This window comes from Simochromis diagramma, unplaced genomic scaffold (assembly GCF_900408965.1).
Source record: "Simochromis diagramma unplaced genomic scaffold, fSimDia1.1 OVJJ01000618.1, whole genome shotgun sequence".
In the NCBI taxonomy this organism is placed as follows: domain Eukaryota; kingdom Metazoa; phylum Chordata; class Actinopteri; order Cichliformes; family Cichlidae; genus Simochromis; species Simochromis diagramma.
In genome coordinates this window covers 685,108-711,895 of record NW_024387423.1, presented here as the reverse complement: position 1 = coordinate 711,895, position 26,788 = coordinate 685,108, and the positions used below count along the sequence as shown (strand labels likewise).

The window sequence follows — 26,788 nt, the reverse complement described above, 5'->3', positions numbered from 1 at the left end:
AAACAGTGGCCGACTCCAGTGGATGCTGGTCGGGTGCTCCAACAGGAAAATGCCCCTAACCTCGGGACTGTGGAGCATGAATAACAAAAACGAAAGCATAAAACGGCTGGAAATGTTACGATACGTTCTGTGGATGTTGCAGGTTTCGCAAGCTTCCTCGAGCACTTGGAGAAAACGAATTGGTGGAATTTTCCTCTCTGAATACAGACCCGTGGAGTCTTAATGGAAACGTACCAGAAGTAATCATCAGACATGGTGCAACCTGTGGGCGTAGCGTCAGTAGGTGGCAGTGAATGATATAAATACGAGGCACGATGCGGTAATTACACAGCATCACAGTACACCTGTATGAGAACAACATGGAAGGACACCACAAAGGTAAGACTTCAGGAAGCGGAGCTCACGGGCGCGTCACTGCAACTCCCCCTGGCTTCTGCTCCGCGGCTTCTGAGTGAGCCCTCATCTGGGACTCTCCTCAGCTCTTACTGGGACAGTGGCGCGGCTGCCCCTCTGTTGGTCTTCCTTGGTCTCTTGTGTTCTGGGGGCCTCTGGATGTCTGGAGTCTTGATCTCCTCCATACCTGCTTCATGCCCTGGAGGACGGGGCTGTGGCTCCCCACACTCCCTAGCAGATCGTTACATGGAGAAACCTTTGGAATGCAAGCATGCTGATCCACACAGGTATGCACACAGGTGTACACACGGGTATTCACAGACGCGGACTACAGCTTTCTTGGCTGCTGCCTCAAAGCACATTGTGCGCTGTCTATCTTGCGTGCTGCACAATATCGTTTATTATTTAGTAACTATTGATATCTATGACTAGCTAGTTTATTGTGATGGTGCTTTGTTTTAGACTTCAGGAAGTTATTCTTTATTTAGATTGAGAGCTAAATTTCACAACCAGGAAGAGTGTTAAATCACCAAGCACTCTAATAATAATAATGATGATGATGATAATAACAATGCTTTCAAATTACTGTATAAAACTCATAGCAGGGTTAATGGGTTGTGGTAGCTTTGTGTTAGTGGTGAGAATCCAGCTATTTGGTTCAAATAGGTGTGCAAAAGGCAATCATGCTTAACTAATGTCTTCCTTAATGAAATTTCATGTCAAATATCATGTTGCTACAGGCAGCTTCTTCAACGTGCTCTGTAGTGTTGGACTCTTTGAGTACTCTGAGGCCAGCTATTACAGTTCTGGGTCTTTGTTGGCATTACAGATTGTAAAATTATCAAGCCAGTGCTTTCTGCTCTCTGCTTTCTGTCTCTGATAGTTAACCCTTTAACGCCTGAACTATGAAATAAGTGCCAGGAAAGTTACTTTTTTTGATACTGGACTTTTTATTCTGACAAATGAGAGAAAAAAAAAGAAAATATATGAGTTTTAATTTGTGTCATATCCACTATAGTTAAGAAATATTCTGCCAATTACTAATCTCACTTTGAGGTGCAATAATGTTCTGATCTGTTTTGGCTTTTAGTTTCCTCTTTGCCGTGTTCCAGAGAGGCTGCTTTGATTCGTCTCCTACTGGTGTCAGGGAAACGGGGTTGTTGGGAAACGGGTTTGTTGGGAAACGGGTTTGTTGGGAAACGGGTTTGTTGGGAAACAGGGTTGTTGGGAGACTGTTTAGGGTGTGTTTGAAAGCGGTCAGTCTCAGCACCAGCTGACGTAGGTGACTGTTTTCTGGGACCCTTTTTGGGCTTTGGAGGGCTTTGGAATGGGTTGTGGTTTTAGAACTGGATTTAAAACTTGACTAAAAAATGTGAACACTTAACTCTGGCTGACCGGCAATTGTTGGTGTTTTTCTGTGTTTGCGTAAAGTCTGTCGGCAGAGTTTCTGTTGGGTGTTTACCCCAACAGCCATAGCTGTGATGACTGGGTGGACCCCATAACTCTACCCTGCAGAGCAATGGGCATTGAACTCTAACTGGAATTTAGAAATGTAAAAATAAAAATGTTCTCTTAACTGGATTTAGAGCTTTTATAACCTTTCCTTTAGTGTATTCAGCAGGTTGATGTTATAATTATGCTATTATGGTTATACCAAGGTGTCATACTGTTTTAATGTGGGCTGATACCTGACTCCTCTTTTCTGTGTTTGAAAGATAAAACACTCTTATCCAAATTTCTCTCAGTAACTAAGTCAGCGTTGAAGGTAAAGTGCAGAAGTGAAATCAGCTTTAAGAGAGAAAAAATCTTACAATCTTACAGCAAAGCAGATTACAGAAGAAGGTCTGTGTCAACTGAACGAGGAAGTGTTCCACACTAAGAATTAAAAAAATGGGAAATTGGAAGAAAAAGATGAATTGCTAAATCATTTGTTAAGCACTTTCTTGCCAAACAATCTTTTACTTCAGCCAGCTTTGAGGAAAGCTTTGGAGAGCCTTCTTTATCTTTATCTTCTGTCATGTTTGTACGTAATTTGCATCGGCTGAGCTTTTCAAAATGTATCTAGTTTTTGAGAAAGCCACTGATGTCAGAACTCATATGATTTAATTTGTCTTTATTCAGAGGAGAAAACCAGTGATGTCCAAAGCCCGGCAGACTCAGGTCATCCAGTGAAATGTTCTCCAGTCATCATTGACAATATTCCTCTGAATGGACCCACTCTGAATGTACTCGCATCAGAGAACTTCATTCACCAGTCCATGTCCATCATTGTGGAAAATGCAATAAAAAAGGCCACAGACGTCAGAGAAAAGGTAAACAATGAATGTATGGATATGTAACTATACGACAGCAAATTCTGCTCTGTTTGACTTCGACAGTGACATGTTTGTTCCTGCTGATCAGGTTTGTGAGTGGCGCTCTCCCGAGCAGCTGAAAGAGCTGCTGGACCTCGAGCTGAGAGATGGGGGAGAGTCAGAGTCTGAGATCCTGCAGCGCTTCAAAGATGCCATCAGATACAGCGTCAAGACTAGTGAGTGTTTGAAATTTAATGAACTGAGATCCGAACACAGAGACACCACTTTAGGAAAGTGGCTTCCTGAGCTATTCTGGTGTTTCTGTAGCAGTGATGTGGAGGGACATTTAATGAACCCAGGCTACCAGATGTAGATACCAAATACCCTGCAGACAATCATCAGAATTATGGGTAGATCAGGAGATAATGGCCCCTGGGCATAAACAGGCACAAACAACACGTTCTCACTCCCAAAGCGTAATATTTGATGCTAGGTGACAAATCGTCAACATATTACACCTCTGGGCACCCAACACGTCCCTAAATGACGAGATCGGAAAAATAAGGAAACGTGAGTGCCGTTTCAATCTACACATGCTCGTTCGTTTTACTTAAATTTAAACTTTCGAAAACACTATTTAACATCATTAAAGTGCTGGTTAAAGTTAGGGAGAAGGTTATGGGTAGGGTTAGGGATAAGGATAGAGTTATGGCTGGAATACATGGCTGGAACGTGTATTACTGGGGGACCATAATTCTACTGATGTCATCCATAACACTGCGCGTTGCATAAGAACGCGGAAGGTCACCTTTCACGCTCCTCAGGAAATCCGCGGGACGTGACAAGTCGTCGGGATGTTACGCCTCAGGCATAAGAGGCTATATGTCGTTTAGTGGTCCGTCATGCCTTTAATGTAATTTAGCACCTCTTTAACTGTTGACACCTCTTTTCTTTTATATTTCTGACATCAGTCTGCTGGAGTTTTTAATGTCTCTGTAGCTGTTTTGTGTTGGCCGAGGTTTTTTATTTCACTGGATTTTTTTTGTAGTTTCTTTGCTTGTCTTTGTAGTAATTTTGCTTGTTCTTTAGTCTCTTTACAACTCATTTTTTTTGTAATTTTGTTTTTTTTTTTAACTCCCTTTGTGTCTCTTTATACTGTTATTCCATTTTTGAGTTAACTTAAAAAAGATGCAGAGTTGTGTTGAACTCTTGAAGATGTAAATTCTGAATGAAGAAATGACACTTTGATGTATTTTACTTACTTACTTCAGGATGTTTGATTAGCCCTCATCTGATTCTTACCTGGCCTGATTCAGCTTTTAATAATTTTTAGCTCATCCTCGTTTCTTCAACCAACTGTATGCTGGGATGGAGCCCTACTCTATGGTGGCAAGCTTCATTATTGAGGCCCTCAAGCCCAGTCTGTGAGTACTGCACTTATTTACAGCTAAATACTTTGTAGAGAAATCTTACAGGATCATTCAATATTCAGTACTGTTGTAAGATTTGGTTTGGTTTTTAATCAGGTACACATACGAGGTGGCTCCAGTCTTCACGCTGGCGGAGGAAGCTGTGTTGAAGAAGATGATGGAGCTGATTGGCTGGAAGGATGGCGGAGATGGAATCTTCAATGCAGGTATAATCGCCGACAGATAATAACAGCAGGTATACCAGAGTTGGAGAAAGAACGTCAACATATCAAGTCATGAAACTGATAAAAAAAATGAGTCTATGACATCACCTCTTCTTTTAACAACACCTTGCACATTTTTTAGAAGATAGCCAATTATTGTAGTGATGAAAACCAAATGCTTATACTATGCTGGCTGATACAGGAATTTAACTGCTCAACAGCTTAAAAGCTGCATGATAATGCATCCGGTGAGGGTGACAGGTTCGTATTACAGAAAAGCCAGTTTAGCAACTTCTTGTAATGAGTCAATCAGTTGTGTTATATTACGATTCTTTGAGAAATAAGGATAATCTTGGTGGTAGTATATGTCTCTGATTACGCTGCCTCTACAATTGTTAAGGTTGCCCATGCCGTGTACACAAAAGCTTCCACACCGCCACAGATTATGTGTTTTGAACTGTGTGCGCCATATTTCAGTAAAATAAAGGCTTTGATTTGTGCATCATTGCACTTTGTCACAACCTTTTTGGACACACAGTAGAATGTTAATATCTTTTTCTTAAGAAAATAAACATCTCCTACGTTTTTTCCTTCCAGGCGGTTCAATGTCCAACATGTATGCTGTGAACTTAGCCAGGTACCGTTGCTGCCCTGACATAAAGGAGAACGGCCTCTCTGCAGCTCCACGCTTGGTCATGTTCACGTCACAGGAGGTACGTTTTCTAAAAAGTCATTACAAAAAAAATTCTTTGACAGATTTTTTTTTTTGGCCACATTTTCTTACTTCCTAAAAGTAAATCCTAAATATAACTTGTCTCAGAAGAAGCTCTTCTCTGTCTTTTGTCTAACCCTCTTAATAAGCAAAACATTCTTTTCTGGCCTCTTTAACACAAATGAATGTTGGCATGAATGTTTTACTTGCTTGATTAAGCAGACAAATCTTGCATCTCTTGAGGGGATGCTTGCCTTGCAAATCTACCAGATTCTTTGAAGAACGGGTCGTGCGGTGAAATTAGATCTGCTTTGTACGACCGTAATTGTTGCATAATTCTTCCTTTATCTCTTTCAGTGTCATTACTCCATTTCCAAAGCAGCAGCTTTGCTGGGAATTGGCACAAAGAATGTTTACGCGATACCATCTGATGAGAGGTAAAGAGCCACTCGCACACTCCCGTCTGTTTACACCTACAGAGGGACCTGGCATTGCACGGTCCAGAGTTGGTGTGGGAATACCTCATTGTGTTTCAGTGAAAATGACGCTTAGTCTGCTGGGGTAAAAATGAGTTAGTAAGCTGACTGAATGATGAGTTGCTGTGTGTGTTTTTCAGAGGGAAGATGATTCCTTCTGCTCTGGAGGAGCAAATACTGTCTGCCAAAAGTGAGGTGAGCGAGCAGTCGCTGGCTGTTTTGATGGGCTTTAATTAAAGTTACAGAATTATTGAACAAAATGTTCCTGTGCATGTGTTCAGGGTGCAGTTCCCTTCATGGTAAACGCCACCGCAGGAACCACAGTGCTCGGAGCGTTTGATCCCATCGATGTAATTGCCGACATCTGTGAGAAGCACAACCTGTGGCTGCATGTGGATGTGAGCCCTATGATTAATTAATCTATTTATTTATTTCCTGTAACCATGTCTGACAATCAGCTCTTCTTATTATAATATTCTCTTTTTTCCTCAGGCATGTTGGGGAGGAGCAGCTCTGGTGTCCAGCAAGCATAAACACCTGTTAAAGGGCATCCACAGGTAAACAGGCAGCTGTACGGATGAAGGCATCATTGCCTCTTAGTAAAGTGAAATGCTGATTGTTTCCTGTTGTAACCTCTCCTCCTGCTTTGTGGTTTTGATCAGAGCCGACTCTGTTGCCTGGAACCCTCATAAGATGCTGATGGCATGTCTGCAGTGCTCGGCTTTCATGGTCAGAGACAAAACGGTAAGCATGTATAATCCTCATCAACAGACTCCTCATCTGTGGTCCAGAAACAGCACATGTGACTGTGGCTTCTTACATTTTCAGCCTCTTTACGGCTCCATATAGTCAGGCTAAATCTTTGACAGGAAAAAAGTTATAAATTATAACAAGCTTGTCACTACTTGTGTGTTAGCTACACAAGTTAGAAAGAAAACTTTAAACTAACATTCAACTACACAAAAGGTCAGTTGAATGTTAGGTTTGGCTCCCACTCACTTCCCTCAAGGCCTGCAAATTCACACCATCGTTAATCTCTCACTGGGCTCTTGTGCTCTTTCTGTTAACAGAAATTCAAACTGGAAATGTAGAGTTTACCATTCTAGACAATAATTGTACTCTTTATGTGTCCGGACCCATCTTCATTTTTACATAAGCCATACACCCTATATACATACGTACGTATATATTGGTTGTTGTTGTTGTTGTTGTTTTAACTGAGTTATGTTTGGACATTGCTTCATATGTAATTATATCTATGTGACAAATACCTTAATGAATACTTTAAGGTTAACATAAAGGTGAGGCCTGTTTTATGTCGGTCCATCAGTGGTTGTTGAAATTCTTGCTGAAAAGTTTAGTGTTACAGTTCAGCTCACACAACTCAGCAGACATGACTGGAATATGAATGTACATCAGAGAAATATGACCAGCCACATGCGCTTAATTAACAAGTTGGGGCTAGGACAGATCACCAGTCTATCTGTCTATATAAACAGTGGAGCATTAGACAGCTATGTGCTTCAGCACAGTCATTCAGCAGAGCTTTGGGCCTGGGGTGGACCTGCCAGTACAGTTCACTGCAGACTAGTTCTCTTGTAGTTCCACATTTTGGATTTAAATATAATGCTAAATGCTCGCATAAAGGCCTAGTTGCATTATGGTGTCAACATGTGTACGCTTACACTTTTTCCAAACTGATTAAGAATCACTGAAGGAAAACAACTATAAACAGAGTAAAAGGTAACATTCAGTACAGTGCGAAATACCCATCATTATCTAGCCTTGTGCAGACTACAAGTCCTGGTTTCCTGTGTTTCTTGTGCTGACATAAATAAAAAAAGGTTCTCCGACTGATATACCAGAGTCTATTACCTCCTGTTAAAATATAAAATCACTCTATATAACTCATCTGTGTCCTTGTGCTTCCTCAGAGTCTCCTGCAGCGCTGCCACTCTGCACGGGCCTCTTATCTCTTCCAGCAGGACAAGTTCTACGATGTCAGCTACGACACGGGGGACAAGTCGGTGCAGTGCAGCAGGAAGCCGGATGCTTTCAAAATCTGGCTCATGTGGAAGGCTTTGGGAAGCAAAGAGCTGGAGCAGAGGGTGGACAGAGCCCTCGCCATGGCAAGGTCAGTCTGAGGAACCATGGGCTGCAGATAAATATCACAGTGACCACATGGCAATATTTACTAAATCAGCTCATCACAGAAATAGGAACCAAAAATTTATGTAGTGGTCCTTCACTGAAGTATTGCTCATTCATGGAATACAGGCTTTGCAGCATAAATTACAGAAGAATAGACCCAGCAGTGCTTCATGCACAGAGACTGAGGACTGCAGTGAACTAACTGCTCTAACTTTAACTGACAATATGAAACTATGTGCACGACTGTGGGGACTAAGCCGGTGCTCTAGTGGCCATTTCTGTGAATGACCTCAGTAATAAGCAAAAATGTGGAATGGCATTATTATCATTTATGTTTAATTTCAATAAAATAAAAATAATAAAAATGCAAAATATACAGTAACATTATAATAAATTACTTAATTAATGAAAAATATTACTCTTTTTAAAATGATTGGCTAGCACACTATACAACCCCTAGGCTATATAGTGCATTCTCAATGCATTTTACAAATATATTTGCTTTAATAAATCAAAAATATCTAGTTAATTATCCATATGAAAGACTAATGATTGAATTAAAAAAACAGTTACTTTATTATTAACCCCAATTCTGAAAATATTGTGATAAATGCAAAGACTTTCCCTATGACAGCTGGGACAGGCTCCACTCCTAAGGCTAAGTATTATTATGGCTTGTATGTTTAGCGGTGGAAATGATGATATAAATCTGTGCTGTGATCTGAAGCTAAATTTTCTTCATCACAGATATCTGGCAGAAGAGATCAAGAAAAGAGAAGGATTCCGTCTGCTGATGGAAGTAAGTTAATTCACACTAAACCACTAAATTTCATGTCATTACGAACTATGAAAAGAAGCATTTCATTCATGTTTTTATTTATTTATAGAAGTGCATACATCTCAATTTTGTATTTTCTCTACAGCCTGAATATGCAAATATTTGCTTCTGGTACATTCCACCCAGCATGCAAACCCTTCCAGATGGCCCTGAGCTCTGGGAAAAGCTCCACAAAGTAAGTCGTTAAAAGTGACATTCTAAAATTTGACGATGACCAAATCCTCCACAGTGTGTTTTGTGCCAGTCATTGCAGTGTTTCCTCCCTCCTCCTGCAGGTGGCACCTGTGATCAAAGAGCGCATGATGAAGAAGGGCAGCATGATGGTGGGCTACCAGCCACACGGAGAAAAGGCCAACTTCTTCAGGATGATCATCATCAGTCCTCAGGTCAGCAGGCAGGACATGGACTTTGTCCTGGATGAGATCAACAATCTGGGAAAGGACTTGTGATGACTCTCCAGCTTTGCACATCAGGGGCAGGCTTGTTGAGAACAGGGCCGGTTTTACCACCACCATTATGGAGCCCCCTCCACCTTTCAGTTTTCACTTCCTTTTGTTGTTTACAATAAATTTATTTAATCTATTTAAATGTAAGTAAGGCAGGGAAGTGATGTAACGACAGGGGCAGAGATGTATGTTAGTTTACCTGCTACCTGATTTCCTCTTGATTTATTTTTATGCCACAGTTTTTATATGTGAGAGTGACATGCTGTTTGTCTTTTTATTAAAGTCCCAAAACTGATTTCACTCATCAATTTGTGAATGGCTCATTAATCCGCTAGCTTGCACTAAGAGTGCTCACATAATCCAACAAAGATGTGTTAATGTTTTACCAGAACACAGCAGCTGGTCAGCAGAGGCCCCACACAATCACTGTGGCTTGACAGCCACAGCATGCATTCATGTTTGTCTCGCTAAGTGAGCATATCTTTGTAGATGCCAGTGACCTAAAATCCTTTGTGACTCTGCAGAAGTTCATAATGGAAGCAGCAGCTGGCAGCAGGGTATTTAAGTCAACATCAGAGAAACACCCCAGCGAACTTGAAATAAAGTATCTTAGCTGGCTTCTTTTCACAAATAAATGAATCTTTATGCAGGGCCCAGAATGAAAGGAAGACAAAAGCAAACAGAGATAGCAGACAAAATATATATCTACATCTAGCTATCTGTCTATCTATCTATCTCTACACACACACACACACACACACACACACACACACACACACACACACACACACACACACACACACACACACACACACACACACACACAAAATATCCACAAACAAATGCAACCAAAGCCACAAAAACTACAGATAATAGAATAATTATTAAAAGAAAACTTCAGTCTCTGTGGTAATGTCTGTGAAGGTTCTCAGTCATCCAGGTCCCAATCAGCCAGAGTTTCGGGTGTGTTCATTGTGAAACCTGGCCCCACCTTATCATGTGAATTCCTGAGGACCTCAGGAATTCACATGATAAGGTGGGGCCAGGTTTCACAATGAACACACCCGAAACTCTGGCTGACTGGGACCCACGCCCAGTTTCACACCTTGGCTCAGGCGATTAGAGGATCATCAGGGGGTCCTTTTGTCCCTCTGTGGGGGGAAACTCCCACTAGGTTTATATCTGGGACTCCCCACCATTTGACCTTAGAACTGAAGAAGCTTCTCGGATGAGAGGTGAAACGTCTTCAAGCAACTTAAAGAAGTCCAGACGCTTTTCTTTCCAAGCTCCTTTGTCTCTGTGGTAATGTGCCACTAACAACTGGTCAAGTATCACATCCATGCCTTTTCCAGACTCTTACAGTAAATGCATCACACACAGTGATGTAACCAGATTCTTACTCTGGATGGCATTACCTTGGCCTCCAGTAACACTGCGAGGAACCTTGGAGTCATTTTTGACCAGGACATGTCCTTCAACGCACAAATTAAACAAATATGTAAGACTGCGTTCTTCCATTTGTGCAACATCTCTAAAGTTAGAAATATCCTGTCTCAGAGTGACGCTGAAAAGCTAGTTCATGCATTTATTACTTCCAGGCTGGACGACTGTAATTCATTATTATCAGGATGTCCTCAAAACTCCCTGAAGCCTTCAGTTGATGCAAAATGCTGCAGCAAGAGTCCTGACAGGGACTGGAAGAGAGAGCATATTTCTCCTATACTGGCTTCCCTTCATTGACTTCCTGTTAAATCCAGAATTGAATTCAAAATCCTGCTCCTCACATACAAGGTCTTGAATAATCAGGCCGCATCTTATCTTGATGGCCTTATAGTACCATATCACCCCATTAGAGCACTTCGCTCTCGCACTGCAGGCTTACTTGTTTCCCCCGTCCCCCCTAGAGTATTTAAAAGTAGAATGGGAGGAAGAGCCTTCAGTTTTCAGGCCCCTCTTCTGTGGAACCAGCTTCCAGTTTGGATTCAGGAGACAGACACTATCTCTACTTTAAAGATTAGGCTTACACTTTCCTTTTTGCTAAAGCATATACAGGGAGTGCAGAATTATTAGGCAAATGAGTATTTTGTCCACATCATCCTCTTCATGCATGTTGTCTTACTCCAAGCTGTATAGGCTCGAAAGCCTACTACCAATTAAGCATATTAGGTGATGTGCATCTCTGTAATGAGAAGGGGTGTGGTCTAATGACATCAACACCCTATATCAGGTGTGCATAATTATTAGGCAACGTCCTTTCCTTTGGCAAAATGGGTCAAAAGAAGGACTTGACAGGCTCAGAAAAGTCAAAAATAGTGAGATATCTTGCAGAGGGATGCAGCAGTCTCAAAATTGCAAAGCTTCTGAAGCATGATCATCAAACAATCAAGCGTTTCATTCAAAATAGTCAACAGGGTCGCAAGAAGCGTGTGGAAAAACCAAGGCGCAAAATAACTGCCCATGAACTGAGAAAAGTCAAGCGTGCAGCTGCCAAGATGCCACTTGCCACCAGTTTGGCCATATTTCAGAGCTGCAACATCACTGGAGTGCCCAAAAGCACAAGGTGTGCAATACTCAGAGACATGGCCAAGGTAAGAAAGGCTGAAAGACGACCACCACTGAACAAGACACACAAGCTGAAACGTCAAGACTGGGCCAAGAAATATCTCAAGACTGGTTTTTCTAAGGTTTTATGGACTGATGAAATGAGAGTGAGTCTTGATGGGCCAGATGGATGGGCCCGTGGCTGGATTGGTAAAGGGCAGAGAGCTCCAGTCCGACTCAGACGCCAGCAAGGTGGAGGTGGAGTACTGGTTTGGGCTGGTATCATCAAAGATGAGCTTGTGGGGCCTTTTCGGGTCGAGGATGGAGTCAAGCTCAACTCCCAGTCCTACTGCCAGTTTCTGGAAGACACCTTCTTCAAGCAGTGGTACAGGAAGAAGTCTGCATCCTTCAAGAAAAACATGATTTTCATGCAGGACAATGCTCCATCACACGCGTCCAAGTACTCCACAGCGTGGCTGGCAAGAAAGGGTATAAAAGAAGAAAAACTAATGACATGGCCACCTTGTTCACCTGATCTGAACCCCATTGAGAACCTGTGGTCCATCATCAAATGTGAGATTTACAAGGAGGGAAAACAGTACACCTCTCTGAACAGTGTCTGGGAGGCTGTGGTTGCTGCTGCACGCAATGTTGATGGTGAACAGATCAAAACACTGACAGAATCCATGGATGGCAGGCTTTTGAGTGTCCTTGCAAAGAAAGGTGGCTATATTGGTCGCTGATTTGTTTTTGTTTTGTTTTTGAATATCAGAAATGTATATTTGTGAGTATGGAGATGTTATATTGGTTTCACTGGTAAAAATAAATAATTGAAATGGGTATATATTTGTTTTTTGTTAAGTTGCCTAATAATTATGCACAGTAATAGTCACCTGCACACACAGATATCCCCCTAAAATAGCTAAAACTAAAAACAAACTAAAAACTACTTCCAAAAACATTCAGCTTTGATATTAATGAGTTTTTTGGGTTCATTGAGAACATGGTTGTTGTTCAATAATAACATTATTCCTCAAAAATACAACTTGCCTAATAATTCTGCACTCCCTGTAGTTAGGGCTGGATCAGGTGATCCTGAATCCTCCCTTAGTTATGCTGCAATAGGTGTGAGCTGCTGGGGGATTCCCATGATGCACTGAGTGTTTCTTCTTCAGTCACCTTTCTCACTCACTATGGCCTCTCTGCAATGAATTACACTTGTTATTAATCTCCGGCTCTCTTCCACAGCCATGTCTTTTATTCTGTCTTCCTTTTTTTCTAACTTAACCCTAACCGGCCGCAGCAGATGGCCCCGCCCCTCCCTGAGCCTGGTTGTCCTGGAGGTTTCTTCCTGTTAAAAGGGAGTTTTTCCTTCCCACTGTTGCCAAAGTGCTTGTTCATAGGGGGTCATATAATTGTTGTTTTTTTCTCTGTATGCATTATTGTAGGGTCTACCTTACAATATAAAGCACCTTGAGGCGACTGCTGTTGTGATTTGGTGCCGTATAAATAAAATTGAATTGAATTAAATTCACATTGACTTTTCACCTTCTAAGAAATATCAGTGTTTCCTCATTTTATCCTACTAAATATTTGTGTGAATAATTACTACATAGGTTGATCTTGTTTTATGACCAAAGCTGCACTTTGTGGGTTTACAGTGACTCAGAAATTTCCCTCAAAGTATCTTTGACACCATGTCATGTTCACAAGAATGGGATGGAAAACATGAAGCATTTGGTTGTTACTGGCCTGCATAACAATGCATAACACAATTATTCAGGGAGCGAAAACACATGGGCATTACTGAAAGACAAATATATATTTAGATAAAACAAAACAAAACACAAATGTTGTACAGCGTGTGGAATTCTGACATTTATTTTAGTTGTCTGGTTGGTATTTACAGATGAAATATTTACAGATAATCAGACATCTTTGTTATTAAGTTGCATCACTCGTCTGATAGTGCTGTGAAAATTCCTGACAGATCCATCTGTGCCATAGGAAGGCTCTTTGCATACGCCGATCATTAATCACAAGTCCTTTCCCAGATTATGGATCTCATCCAGGACAAAGTCCAGGTCCTGCCTGCTGACCTGAGGACTGATCACAACCATCCTGAAGAAGTTGGCTTTTTCTCCAAGAGGCTGGTAGCCTGTCATCATGCTGCCTGTCTTCATCATTCGCTGTTTCACCACTGGGGCCACCTAGAGGAGCAGGGTAGAAACTGCAGTGACTTTTTACTCCATATTAATGTACCAAAAGGCGGCAGCAGTGTGTGAGAGGGTCACACTTTTCTTGTTTATCACAATAGAATTCATGCATTTGCCAAACTAAAACTGAATAATCTCTTCATGTCAGCATTAGAATACATTAAAATAACCCTCTGCAGTGATGAACTCCTTACAGTGTGGAGCTTCTTCCAGAGCTCAGGACTCTCGGGAAGGTTCCTCAGGCTTGGCGGAAGGTACCAGAAGCAAACGTTTGCAAATTCAGGCTGCAGAGAAAAACAGTTTAAATAATACTGCCTTAAAGATGGAAATGAAGGTTAGCTTTAGAGGTTTAGTTTCAAATCATGTATGAATATGCAAGGACGTACTTCCAGCACAAGACGGAATCCTTCTCTTTTCTTGATCTCCTCTGCAAGATACCTACAATTGCATCACGTCAGGTTTCAGTGTTCAGTTTAAAAAAGAGACAGAAACCAAAATGTCTTCTTGATTGATCTGAAATTTTAATATTACAATGAAACGTGGTTGCACCGCCTTCTACATTAAGGAAACTGGGAAAACTGTACTTGTTATCAGCAGTCATGGCTGTGAGACAGTAAACGTAAAGTTAAATATAACTTTACTGTGAAGGACAACTGATAATTTCTATTTGCCCACACTGACCTTGCCATGGCGAGGGCTCTGTCCACCCTCTGCTCCAGCTCTCTGCTTCCCAAAGCCTTCCACATGAGCCAGAACTTGAAGGCGTCTGGCTTCCTGCTGCACTGCACCGACTTGTCCCCCGTGTCGTAGGTGACATCGTAGAACTTGTCCTGCTGGAAGAGATAGGAGGCCCGAGCAGAGTGGCAGCGCTGCAGGAGACTCTGAGGGAGCAGAGTGAGGAAGACTTAACATGAAAAAAGAAATTTCATCTCTTGTGATTATACTGAAATGAAAACACAGGATAGAGGATGTGAAGGGCATCTGTCCCAGCTGAACACCTGACTCACGTTCTGTTGATGTGGCACATCATTGTGGATCATTGTGACATTGCTGTCACTCTTGCTGGTTTTACTGGTGGTATTCGTTTTTTCATTCAGCAAATATAACTTATCAGACTTATCAGACTCACCGTTTTGTCTCTGACCAGGAAAGCAGAGCACTGCAGAGAGGCCATCAGCATCTTGTGAGGGTTCCAAGCAACAGAGTCAACTCTTTATCAAACAAATGAAAGATGACAGAGCGAGGTTACATTCCACCTCAGTAGGCTGCAGTTCTACAAGTTTACGTTCTTCTTTGAAGCCCAAATTTACCAATAACAGAAAAGTTGGTTTGCAGATGTATAGATAGTATGTCTTGATCTTTTGATAAAGAATGAAAATCACAAGATAAAATTATAGGGACTACAATAAAAATCTGCACGATTAAATGACAACGCTTACTTGTAGAAATTAAAATGTATTTCTATGTATTATACAGAGAGTTGCAGTTGTGTGTCACGCTGAAAAAAATCAGCTACTACATTGTATGCTTAGGGGGATTTGTACGTAGTGTTTACCTGTGGATGCCCTTTAACAAGTGTTTATGCTTCTTAGACATGATAGCTGCTCCTCCCCAACATGCCTGAGCACAGACAGACAGAAGAGGAAAGTACTGATGAGCAACGCTGAGGGACAGGAGGGATTAAATGAACGAGTTGATTAAATAATGAGCTCACATCCACATGTAGCCACAAGTTGTGCTTCTCACAGATGTCAGCAATTTCGTCGATGGGATCGAAGGCTCCGAGCACCGTGGTTCCTGCGGTGGCGTTTACCATGAAGGGAACTGCACCCTGTGCACACAGAATGAGATATTATCCTTTGGCTCATTTCCCATTTCAAGACTCTTTGTATGGTAGCTCAGAAAAATAAGATGGTTGACTAACCTCACTTTTTGCCAACTTTATTTTCTCCTCAAGAGCTGAGGGAATCATCCTTCCCCTGAAAAAGACACGAGACAACCTCAATTCAGTCACTCTACTCTGTCTCTCTGCATTCATAGATTATCAGGAATTTTAAAGAAAAAAGGAAAGTGCGTGAAACAGACAGTGCACCTCTCATCAGTTGGGACAGTATAGACATTCTTGGTGCCGATCCCCATTAAAGCTGCTCCTTTGGAAATGGAGTAATGACACTGAAAGAGATTAAGCAAGAGTTTGTCAGTAAATATGCATGCCTGTGCTGGTTGCCAGCTTCCACAACCACACCAAATACTTCCAGATAACTCATGGGTTTTATTTTAATGTTTCCTAATGAATTACTCTTTAATCTTGAATGAAGCAAGGAAACCGTTTACAGTTAATATTTGTATGAAACAGGCTACAGTATCACTGCTTTCCAGCATTAAACTTGTGCATTCAGCTCAGTTCATTTGTATTTCTAAAGGACCGAATCACAATAGTTGCTTCAAGGTGCTTTACATGTACATTCTAAGGTAAAGTCCCTACAATATTTCAGAGAAAACCCCAACAATCATATGACCCCCTATGAGCAAGGCAAAGAAAAACTCCCTTTTAACAGGAAGAAACCTCAGAAAGAACCAGGTTCAGGTTAAGGGAGGGGTGGTCATCTATGTGATCTGTGTGTTGGAGGTAAGTTATACTGAGTATTATTATATTGCTTGTTTGTAGTGAATCTTATGCAGGCAGTGACATCTTTTCTGGAAAACCAGCTAATAACACCAAATCACTCTAGGCTTACCCTAATTCTTATCCACACTTACCTCCTGGGACGTTAATATGACCAGGCGCGGAGCAGAAAACATGCCAACCTCTTTGAAATCTGGGCAGTAGCGGTACCTGGCCAAGTTCACAGCATATATGTTGGACAATGAGCCACCTGAAAGGTAATTGTCCCAAGATGACTTTACTTGTTAAGATAAAGATCTTTCTTGATTTCAAACATCCCATTTATTGATGTCCAGTTGGACACACAAGTATAAAGGGGCCGTGTTGAGTGTACCTGGGTTAAAGATTCCATCACCTCCTTCTTCCCAGCCAATCACCTTGATCATCTTCCTGAGCACAGCATCCTCCATTAAGGTAAACACTGGAGCCACCTCATATGTGTACCTGACGAAAACCACATATGTGTATGATTTAATGTGTAGTGTAGTTCCTGACAGAGCAGTGGACAGCATAAATATCTCCATGTGTGACTTACAGGTTTACAGTAAGTTGTATGACTCACAGATTGGTTTTGACTGCTTCAGCAATGAAGCTTGCCACCATAGAGTAGGGCTCCATCCCTGCGTACAGCTGATTGAAGAAACGGGGATGACCTACAGAGATGGGACAGAAATACAGTACACAGCTAGGATCATATACTAACTATTAGTGTGGCTTTCCTTTTAATTTGATAACATTTGTGCTGAATCATACACTTCATATTGGTGCAATGCAAATTTGTGTCACAGTCACTCAGTATGCAAGCACATCGATGAACAATTATGTATCTGGCTGTCAGGAGACTTACTTAGAGGCTCCTCTGATCTTGAAATTTGGGAAGTCGTCAAATTTGTCAGATCTTAACACTTTCTCCTCTTAAATTTTAAATCCAAGAGCATTGCATATAGACAGCTTACATCAAATCTGTCTGTAGAGCCCAGAGATATTCATTTTGTCTTCAGTTACTGACTGATTGTGCTTTTTCATGTCCTGTAAACTGGGGCATTGGACATATTGCTTCATTGAGCACTGATACTTATTATTACACAATCAGGTATATATTGCATGGCATATGGCTTGTGGGAAACAGAAGAAGCACCAAAAGTGAAGCTGTCATCATTAGAAATCAGTATGACAAATTGTAAAGGCAAGAAAATGTTTAGTTCAAATTTATGTTCAGTTCAAGTTTACAATAAGAGTTTTGGTTTGTTTCTTTTTGGTTTGGGTACATCATGTTAGTTGTTTTTCCTCCAAAGCAGGTGCTTAAAAATGCACATAACATAAATACACACAGTTATATACTGTAGGCAGTCGCTGAAAGTTATGAACACTCACTGGTCTTGACACTATATCTGATGGCATCTCTGCATCTCTGCAAGATCTCAGACTCCGGCTCTCCTCTGTCTCTCAGCTCGAGGTCCAGCAGCTTCTTCAGCTGCTCGGGGGAGTGCCACTCACAAACCTGGAAAACAGGCACAGAGGTGTCACTGTCAAGGTCAACCAATAACCATACTTGAAGCATATTTTACACTATCCACCATCTAAAGAGACAAAACTAAAAAAAAGCATGTTAAATATAAATTAAATATAAATATATATATACATATAATTTGATTACTTTAGACAGAAACAAATAATATAATTATAACTTTAAGATTCAGTTCTGTTGTTACTGTTTTTTAAATGCTGCTGATTTCAAATGCAACCACTAACCAGTGCTTTTCCTTATTGTTGGTCATTTACATACTGTTACAGTGATGGATGTTTATATTAAATATAAGTACAGTGTCAGCTCACAGCTTTGTCTTTGTTCTGTATGACGGGTCGATGTCTTTAAAATGTGAGAACACCAACCTTTGTTAGGGAGGGCCAGCCAATCACAGGTAAGTTGGTCTATAATATATATGGTTTAACAAGTAAACAAAAACAAGCTAATACAGCTCAAACTTAAGGGCTGTGCCAAAGCACGGTGTAAGATAAAATAATCAAGGATTTTATAATCCCCTGCAATTAAATGGAATTTGAATGAATATCCTTTGAAATTAAAATGTAATTATATTTTCATACAAATTCACAAATACTTAAATGTAGGTACACTATAATAAATATGTCAGGTTTCTACACGAAACAAAGAATATTTAAACTGTAAGTAAGTGTATGTAGTCTTTAAATAGTCATAATTAATTTTAGGTGGTGCATGTGTAATTTTAAGTCTTGCATAACTTCAGGTGTGTTACAGCAAGTGTAACAAATTATTATAATCGTTTTAAGTACTGCCAAGCTAATTTCTTGGTAATTTTTTGGAATAACATCATGCATTGTAAGTGCGCTGCACTTTCCTGTAAACTCCTTTTGAAATTCAAATGTTTGCTGTGAGGCAACAGTGCTAATCACCACACCACCGTGCTGCCATCCATCCGTGTAAAATTACTTACACTATAACTGTTTCTTGTAAAAAACAAACTTGTTATCCCCTTATTCTAGAGTGCCAACTTTTAAATATTTATAGGTAAATATAATTGCACTGTACTTTCAAAGAAAGTAGTTGGAATTCCATGTTTTAAATCCATTTTAAATACCCTGGATTTCAAATAATAAATAAATACAACAATGCGTTACCTTCTCTTGGACGTTAGTGGCCTTCTTCACTGCCTCGTCCACAATGATTTCCATTGCTTGTCTGATAAAGGACTCTGCTATTTGTTCATCTGCAGTGGAGCTGTTCACATCAAAGCTGCCAGCTGGAGAACATTTTTCAGGTTGTGCCACAGGGGCCTGGCTTTCGCAGGACTTCACACCTTAAAAGAAAAAAGAAAAAAAATGGGCCTTACTCTGTCTCATAAGTACAACATTTTTTTGTCCCCTTGTTGCATAAAATAAAAGAAAGGAACAACACATGTCACTTCATTACCCAGTCCTGCTTCTAGTTTCTTAATTTTCCCTCTGATTCTAACGATTTCTTGATTCACTTCAAATTCATTTCGAGGCATTAAGATCATGAATGAAAGAAACAGCTTTCATGTGATGGCAGCTTTATACATTTGTGATTTTACACAAATGTTACTTCCAGTTTAATGGTGCATAATTATCATAAAAAAATAAAGCAACTGCATAATTGCACATATTTGGCAGGATCCATCTGCTCTGCCCTTCTGAATGCACACGTGGGGAACCAAAAAGGCAGAGAGAGCACAGAAAACATGAAAAGAAGGAACAGTGGAGGGAGGTGGGTTTGCAAAGCAGCATGTCGAGGCAGCAGCGACTCCATGCAGGTTGGAGCAGCATAAATAGCACACACCATATCTAATTTGCCAATAGGATGCACATAACATATCAGCCGAGTCATCAGATAATGTGGGCTGGCACTGAGATGAGCTGATAGGCTGATTGCAGCCCTTCCTGACTCTGCGGATTGCTTGAACTAACCCTGTGCTCAAGCGTCACCTGCCACTTAACTGTACTTTACGTTACCTTTTCCCTGTGTAAGTGTAACTTTAAAATCTCACTGTGCTATGCCCTCTCATGTCTTGTCATATCTTTCTTGCACTCTTCTGGCATGATTGTCCAAGTTGTCACCTGACCTCTGAGCTGACTGACCTCTGGCCTTGTCAGTTATGGCAACAGTCCAAATTGTAGGACTTAATGAACTCAGTCACCCTCAAAACAAACTGCTGCTTATCTTTTGAACTCCATTCCAGTAATTCAATTAAAGACAAATGTTACTTTTCATTTTGAAAAGAACAATTTCAAATTCAGTTTTTTTTCCTTTTAGCGTTGTCTCAAGGCCGGGCTATTTCCAGCAGATACAGAGCAGTGCAGAGAGATAACAAATAGAATATTTAAAGGTCTTTAAAGCGACAAGTTTAGATGTGTGGAAGGCTTTCTGAGGAACTGAGTTAAAGAATTCAAAATCCTTTTTTACTTTTTAAAATGTTTTTCCTTCCCTCTGAGTGTTGTTCCAAAATTTGATGAGGTTATCAAGCTCAAAACATCATTTTTAGTTGTTATTCTTGCAGGAATACTGATTGATTTCTACTGTGCATGAATAAAATATAAAGAATAAAAATACAAAATGACTTTAAGCATATCAGAGCATTACATTTATGAAAGAATATAATTTATAGCACCTAAAAAGATGCAGCATGTGATAGTTTGTGCTAAGTGAAGTGCATATAACATAAGTGTTATAAGTGATCTTTTGCAAACTAAACTAAAAGTTCCACTGAAAAAGTCTTACCATTAATGTGTCTCTCCATATTTGATGAAATTTCCCAGCTGTGATGCTGCCTTATTTTGTGCCTCTTCTTTATTGCACATTACCACTAAGCCGTCCTATTTATACACAGAAGGACGGACTCTTCTGATGTCATGGAATTTCCCAGATCTGGGTTTGGATGCACAGCAATCAGTAACATCTGCACCACTACACAAAGTTACCAGCTAATACCACTGATAGTTATGCTGACTTATGTTTTTACTGTACCTTACTGTTCTTTGATTGGAGGTTAAAAAAGAAACCCTGCACAATGCAGCTGTACAGTTATGGCCGTGAAACACAGAAATAGACATGCAAAAGCGCATCAAAGAGAAGTGCAATTGATCTTAAGGTTGTGTAACAAACGTTTAGGTAGCTGCATGCAGCTGAGCACCACCAAACTGCTGGACTGAACATTGTCCTTTTACCCCTGTTGTGGAAAATTACTGAAACTGCCCTTACTGTGGAAAGTTACAGAATCTCTCAATTTCGGTTATGTGGTGTATTTTATTGATAGCTAAAAAAAAACAAAAAACACAATTAAATGCATGGGCTTCAGCAATTAGCAACAGCAAAAAAAGCAAAATGATGTGCACAAAAAGTCCTAGACAGGACATAAGAAGGAGTATTTTTTGTGTGTGTTGGAAAAGGACTTAGCTTAAAATATAATGAAAACACATTTCTGGCCAAGGTGGCGTGTGCATTACAAGGATGCTCAGAAGTGGCAGAAACAGCGATGATTATAACTAGGATGATAATGACAGTTACAGAATGCATTCGCTTCAACTGGGTTGACAAATGAAGCCAAAAACTGCACTTCCTCAAGCTGCCACTTGAGGATTGCTCCAATGAGTCAGTCCCTGTGGAGTCACACAATGGCCAACTTTACAGCATTAAACAGCACGTTTACAGCGTGTATGGACAACCTCTCCTTCATAGAAACTGTAAGGCGGGTGAAAAGAAATCATCACAGAGTTATACTGATAAGGCCTTCAGTTAAGCGTGCGGCTCCTTTGATTGACAGGTGTTCCAGCACTGGCAGTTGTAACCCATGGTGTTTCACTCCTTCTAAATCAAGTCACTGATGTGGACGTCTTAACCATGTTTGTGGCGTTGGTGCCTTTTGGATAATTTTTAATGGGAGTTTTGGTGAGCAGCATTCTAGTATTTTATTAGTCTGTTACTTAGCATTATATCCTGCCGGGCATACATTGAGTTGGATCCATGCATAGCAAAAGTCCAGCAGCAGTTTTTTTCCTTTAACCTCTTGCCTTTATCAGACAGCTGATTTGGGAAAAAAAATCATTAAAGAATGATAAAGTTCATACAGTTTGTAACCCTTACCCATTATTGAACCTACATGCAACGTGGAGCAGTTGAGCAATAAAGCCCTGCAGCTTTAGTACAGCACTGTAACAGGTTTATGCTGCTGCAGACCCACAACCATCCTGAATCCTCTGCTACTGATTTATTGCCTTCCTAGAGAGAAGGAGGGGCTTCTTAGAAACTGGAGCCTTCATCTTAGAGATAAGATAAGAAATAAGCGGCATCAATATCCCTTAACGCAATCCAGAGACAAAGTTTTAAATGGAAAAGATTGATTTATCATTAACTATTAATTATAGTCCTGGGAGCTCATGCAAAAATGTAAAATGCCATTTACTTTTTAACCCTCTCAGGCTCAAATTAAACTTTTTGTTGCTAATGCACAACCAAGTCCTGCAGTGGTACTTCTGAGTAAAAAAACTCATAAAATATGTATGTGGGGTAGTCAGGTTGTTAGTTTTTAACTGTTGCAAATCTGCAACGCCTGCCCTGAGAGGGTTAAAAAATGTTTCCAAACACAATGATCCTGTTAAAAAAGTGTCCACAGCTGTTTTGCCACTTTGTTGGCTGCAGTCTCATCTATTTTTCATCTTTTTTCGTTTTGCACTTCTCTTTGTCTTCATGACTGTTAGGACCTCCAAGCCTGTAGTTATGTCTTTAAGTCTGACATCATTAGCCATGTCTGGGCCCAAACTCCGCTGCAGGTCCCTAAGTCAAATGATCATTGCAGCATTACTGAGAGTTGAAAAACTGTCTAAATTCTTTCATCTGTAACAAAATGATCAGTGTTGCTGCTCTACCAGGTGTAACAATCCGGTTGTTAAGTCTGACGTCACTAGCCATGTCTGGGCCTAAACTCTGCTGCAGGTCCATATATCAAACGATCACTATGGCATTACTGAGAGTTGAAAAACTGTCTAAAGTCTTTCATCTTTAATAAAATGATCAGCATTCTGCTCTACCAGGTCTAACAATTGAGTTTAACATCCAGGCATCCATGAAAATGGAATTTATGACATTTAACGGAGTTAGAAGTTAGTAGGAAGTTAGCTCGCTAGCTTCTATCTAAATACAATATAGCATGTCCTGACTGCGGGGTTTTGGAAATTAAAACGTATAGCTCTGTTATCACTTCCAACATAAATGAAGACAGAAAGCTAAACAGCAGTGACGTTTGTAGGGTTACTGAAGTTTGGCTAGCTGATATATAATGATGTGCTACGTGACCGCTAGCGACACAGCTATGTTAGCATAATATAAACAAGCTAACTGTTTTTCCACTCGATAAAAGTTAACGTGAGTGTTCTCAGTGGTCAGGAACAAATGTAATCGCATGGCAGGATGCTGTAAAAGGACCAAACTTCAGCCAGAAAAACAACTGAGATAATCCATCCACAATATGAGGTTAGTCATTCATATACTGCTGCATGGGCTGGGCTGTAGTTACATCCTAAGGTTTTAAAAACTGAGCTTAAATAAATGATTAGCGGTAATAAAAGCCGAGGGAGGTCAACAGTGATCACTGACTGTTTTAGGAGCTTTTTGAGATTAAATAGAAGAAAATACATAACATTAAACATGTTAACAACACAAAAGCCATATTAAACGCAGACTACTTTAGGCCCGGAAGTAGTATTCCTCACGTCATCACTTAACGACCGGATTAAATTTAACATCCAGTCATCCATGAAAACGGAATTTATGACATTTAACGGAGTTAGAAGTTAGCAGGGAGTTAGCTCGCTAGCTTCCATCTAAATATAATATACCATGTTCTGACTGAGGGATTATGAAAAAATTAAAACGTACAGCTCTGCTATCACTTCCAACATAAATGAAGACAGGAAAGTAAACAGCAGTGACATTTGTAGGGTTACTGAAGTTGGGCTAGCTGGTATATAATGATGTGCTACATGATCGCTAGCGTGACAAAGCTATGTTAGCATAACATAAACAGTAAAGCTGAAGGACAAACACTAACGAACGGAGGACTTTTTTCCACTCGTTAAAAGTTAATGTGAGGGTTCCCAATGGTTAGGGGCAAATGCAGGATGCTGTAAACAGGCCAAATGTCAGTCAGGAGAACCACAGAGATAATCCATCCACAATACGAGGTTAGTCATTAATATACTGCTGCATGGGCTGGGTTGTAGTTACATATAAGGGTTTAAAAACTGCTTTAAAATGATTAGTGGTAATAAAAACCGAGAGAAGCCGACAGTGATCACTGACTATTTTTAGGGGCTTGTTGAGATTAAATAGAACAAGATACAAAGCATTAAAACATGTTAAAAACACAACACACAACATGCAGACTACTTTGGGCCCGGAAGCAGGATTCATCAGGTCATCACTTAAAGACCGGATTCATTATCAGTTAGAGCTCCTCCTCATCTTTTCTTCTTCTTCTTCGGTGCAACCGTATAAATACAGTGTAAGTGGGACAGTGGGACCCACACCCAGTTTCACACCTTGGCTCAGGCGATTAGAGGATCATCAGGGGGTCCTTTTGTCCCTCTGTGGGGGGGATACTCCCACTAGGTTTATATCTGGGACTCTCCACCATTTGACCTTAGAACTGAAGAAGCTTCTCGGATGAGAGGTGAAACGTCTTCAAGCAACTTAAAGAAGTCCAGACGCTTTTCTTTGCAAGCTCCTTTGACTACGATGACCTGGATGACTGAGAACCTTCACAGACATATAATGTATATTTATCCACCCTGTTTCTGATTGTGATTTTAGTTCAGTTATTGTCATCATTGTGCCTGTTTTTGTTAGATGCTAGAAATGTGTAGTATGTGTGTGCCACAAATGTGTTTTAGGGGCCATTAATGCTAGGATGAATATATAATTCTGGCTAGCTTGGAAGCTGTGATGGGTTGAGCTAACCCTCTTCCCCACTGTTTGTATTTGGTCGTAGGAGCTGGAGCGAGCAAGTTATTTATTTGGAGGTCTTTCTTTCTTTTACCTTTCTTTGTCAGGTATGTCGGATTTGTGTTGGTGTTTTTCTTTTAATCTTATGTCAAATATGTTCCATGTAAGTTCATCCTTTATGTTTAATGTAAAAATAAATGCAGCCCTTTTCCTGTGGGAGAGGAGCTGGAGCGGCAAGTTATTTACTTGGAGGTCTTTCTTTCTTTTACCTTTCTTTGTCAGACACAACGCAAGAACTGCTATGTTTATTGCTATTTTCTGTTATTACTTGCACATCATTAAGGTAATAATACTTCCTTGCTTTTACTTAGAATTATGACTGCAGGTCATATGTGCATATGTGCCAGTCGGGTAAACCAGCTTTCTCACCGAGACAGACTCATGAACTAGCCACTGTGAAGCCACTCTCTAGACTACCACTTTCACAGGGACTCAAGTAAGCTAGGGGCTAAGGCGTCCCCCAAAGTTCACATTTAAACATTGTCATTTTTTGTCTAGATGCTAGTGTTAATAATTATTTTAGTTGTTTTTCTCAGCTTACTCCTACAGGATTATCCTGTGAGCAACCTCTGTGCTGTGCAATGGTATAAATAGGAATTTGAACGTGTCTCCTTTAATTGACTCTGGTGGAACGCATTTTAAGGTTTCAGTGTTTGATCACTGCCATGTTGGTATTTAGAGCCACAGGTGACAAGCTTTGACAAAGACGGTGGAGTTTCATTGGCAATCTTGGATAACGAGGTGTACCCAGATCTGTGGATACATCCCAAAAGCACAGCTAGTTGCTAGTTATGCTGAGCAATAGACAGATTAAAGGGCAGAATTTTACTCACTAAAACTGGAGCACAAACCTTTCTATCTGTCATACAATCCATTTGCATCACCATCATCATAAGTGTCTCAAAATAATATAGTTAAAGCCTAGAAGACAACTGCTGGCTATAGCAGGCATCCACCTGTATATCAGCGTGCTTATGTTCCTAAAATTAAGCCTTAATGAAGTTTAAGTAAATCATTAGATTTCACCCACTGTAAATTTGTTTAAAGAGGAAAATGGCTATTTTTGTATGAGGCTGCAAATACTCTTGGTTCTGCTTGGTTCTGTTGGATATTTAAAGTGTGGGAATCCATGGAGATGACTCTTTCAGAGGTAATGCAGTTCTTGCATTTCTGCTGCAGAGGATGCAGCTTGGATAAACTGTAGCTGCAGGTTTGACTGTTGCAGTGGGATGAAACTATCTATCAAATTGTTGCTTGTGGATCTGCAAGATTTCAACCCATTACGGTGTAGTGTGTTAGCAATGGTGTTCCTACTGACTGTGGCCCCAGATACCTTGATATTAATAACATGCTCCTCCCATTTTGAGCTGACCCACCAGCTTTCTTGTGACCGTCTGCACCTCATTGCTGTAGCGGTGGTTTGATCCCTGTGTGCTCCAGTCTCCATTCCAAACATCCTTGGGCGAGATACTAACCCTAAGTTGCTCTCCAATGGATTAATTGAAATATGAATGTGTGTGACAGAAAGCTGTTTGAGTGCTCCGGAAGTGTAGTAAAGTGCTGTATAAGAACCAGTTCTTTCATCATTTACCCATGAGGCATGGAGTTCTAGACAGACGACGACTGATATTTCTTCCATTTCTGAATAACTGCCCCAACAGTTGTCACCTTCTCACCAAGCTTCTTGCTGATGCAGCCTTGTGCAGGTCTACAGTCTTGTCCCAGACATGCCACCTTTGTCATGTTTCGGCTGTGTGGCAGGCAGGGATTGGACCCAAACGCAAACTCACGGGGACAGAACTTGAACTCAAAAGCACAGCTTTATTGCTGGAAAATAGAACACAAGCAATACAAAACTAAACTGGGAAA

General features: G+C 40.5%; 2 protein-coding genes across 2 annotated transcripts; one reads left to right on the top strand and one right to left on the bottom strand.

Annotated features, from left to right (window-relative positions):
- Positions 1-272: 272 nt before the first annotated feature.
- LOC120722308 (acidic amino acid decarboxylase GADL1-like) lies at positions 273-9,251 on the top strand. Its single transcript, XM_040013256.1, has 15 exons — positions 273-378; positions 2,515-2,705; positions 2,797-2,923; positions 4,021-4,111; positions 4,214-4,323; positions 4,918-5,033; positions 5,390-5,469; positions 5,649-5,703; positions 5,790-5,906; positions 6,001-6,065; positions 6,171-6,252; positions 7,443-7,642; positions 8,407-8,458; positions 8,583-8,672; positions 8,773-9,251. The coding sequence occupies exons 1-15, from the start codon at positions 360-362 to the stop codon at positions 8,944-8,946; spliced, it is 1,569 nt and encodes a 522-aa protein (XP_039869190.1). The 5' UTR covers positions 273-359; the 3' UTR covers positions 8,947-9,251.
- A 4,095-nt stretch (positions 9,252-13,346) lies between these two features.
- On the bottom strand, positions 13,347-20,764 carry LOC120722347 (acidic amino acid decarboxylase GADL1-like). The gene is made up of 15 exons (XM_040013326.1): positions 20,642-20,764; positions 19,024-19,202; positions 17,740-17,866; positions 16,928-17,018; positions 16,700-16,809; positions 16,461-16,576; positions 15,793-15,872; positions 15,625-15,679; positions 15,415-15,531; positions 15,256-15,320; positions 14,830-14,911; positions 14,382-14,581; positions 14,087-14,138; positions 13,895-13,984; positions 13,347-13,694 (listed from the first exon to the last, which is right to left on the bottom strand). The coding sequence occupies exons 1-15, from the start codon at positions 20,658-20,660 to the stop codon at positions 13,521-13,523; spliced, it is 1,557 nt and encodes a 518-aa protein (XP_039869260.1). The 5' UTR covers positions 20,661-20,764; the 3' UTR covers positions 13,347-13,520.
- Positions 20,765-26,788: the final 6,024 nt, after the last annotated feature.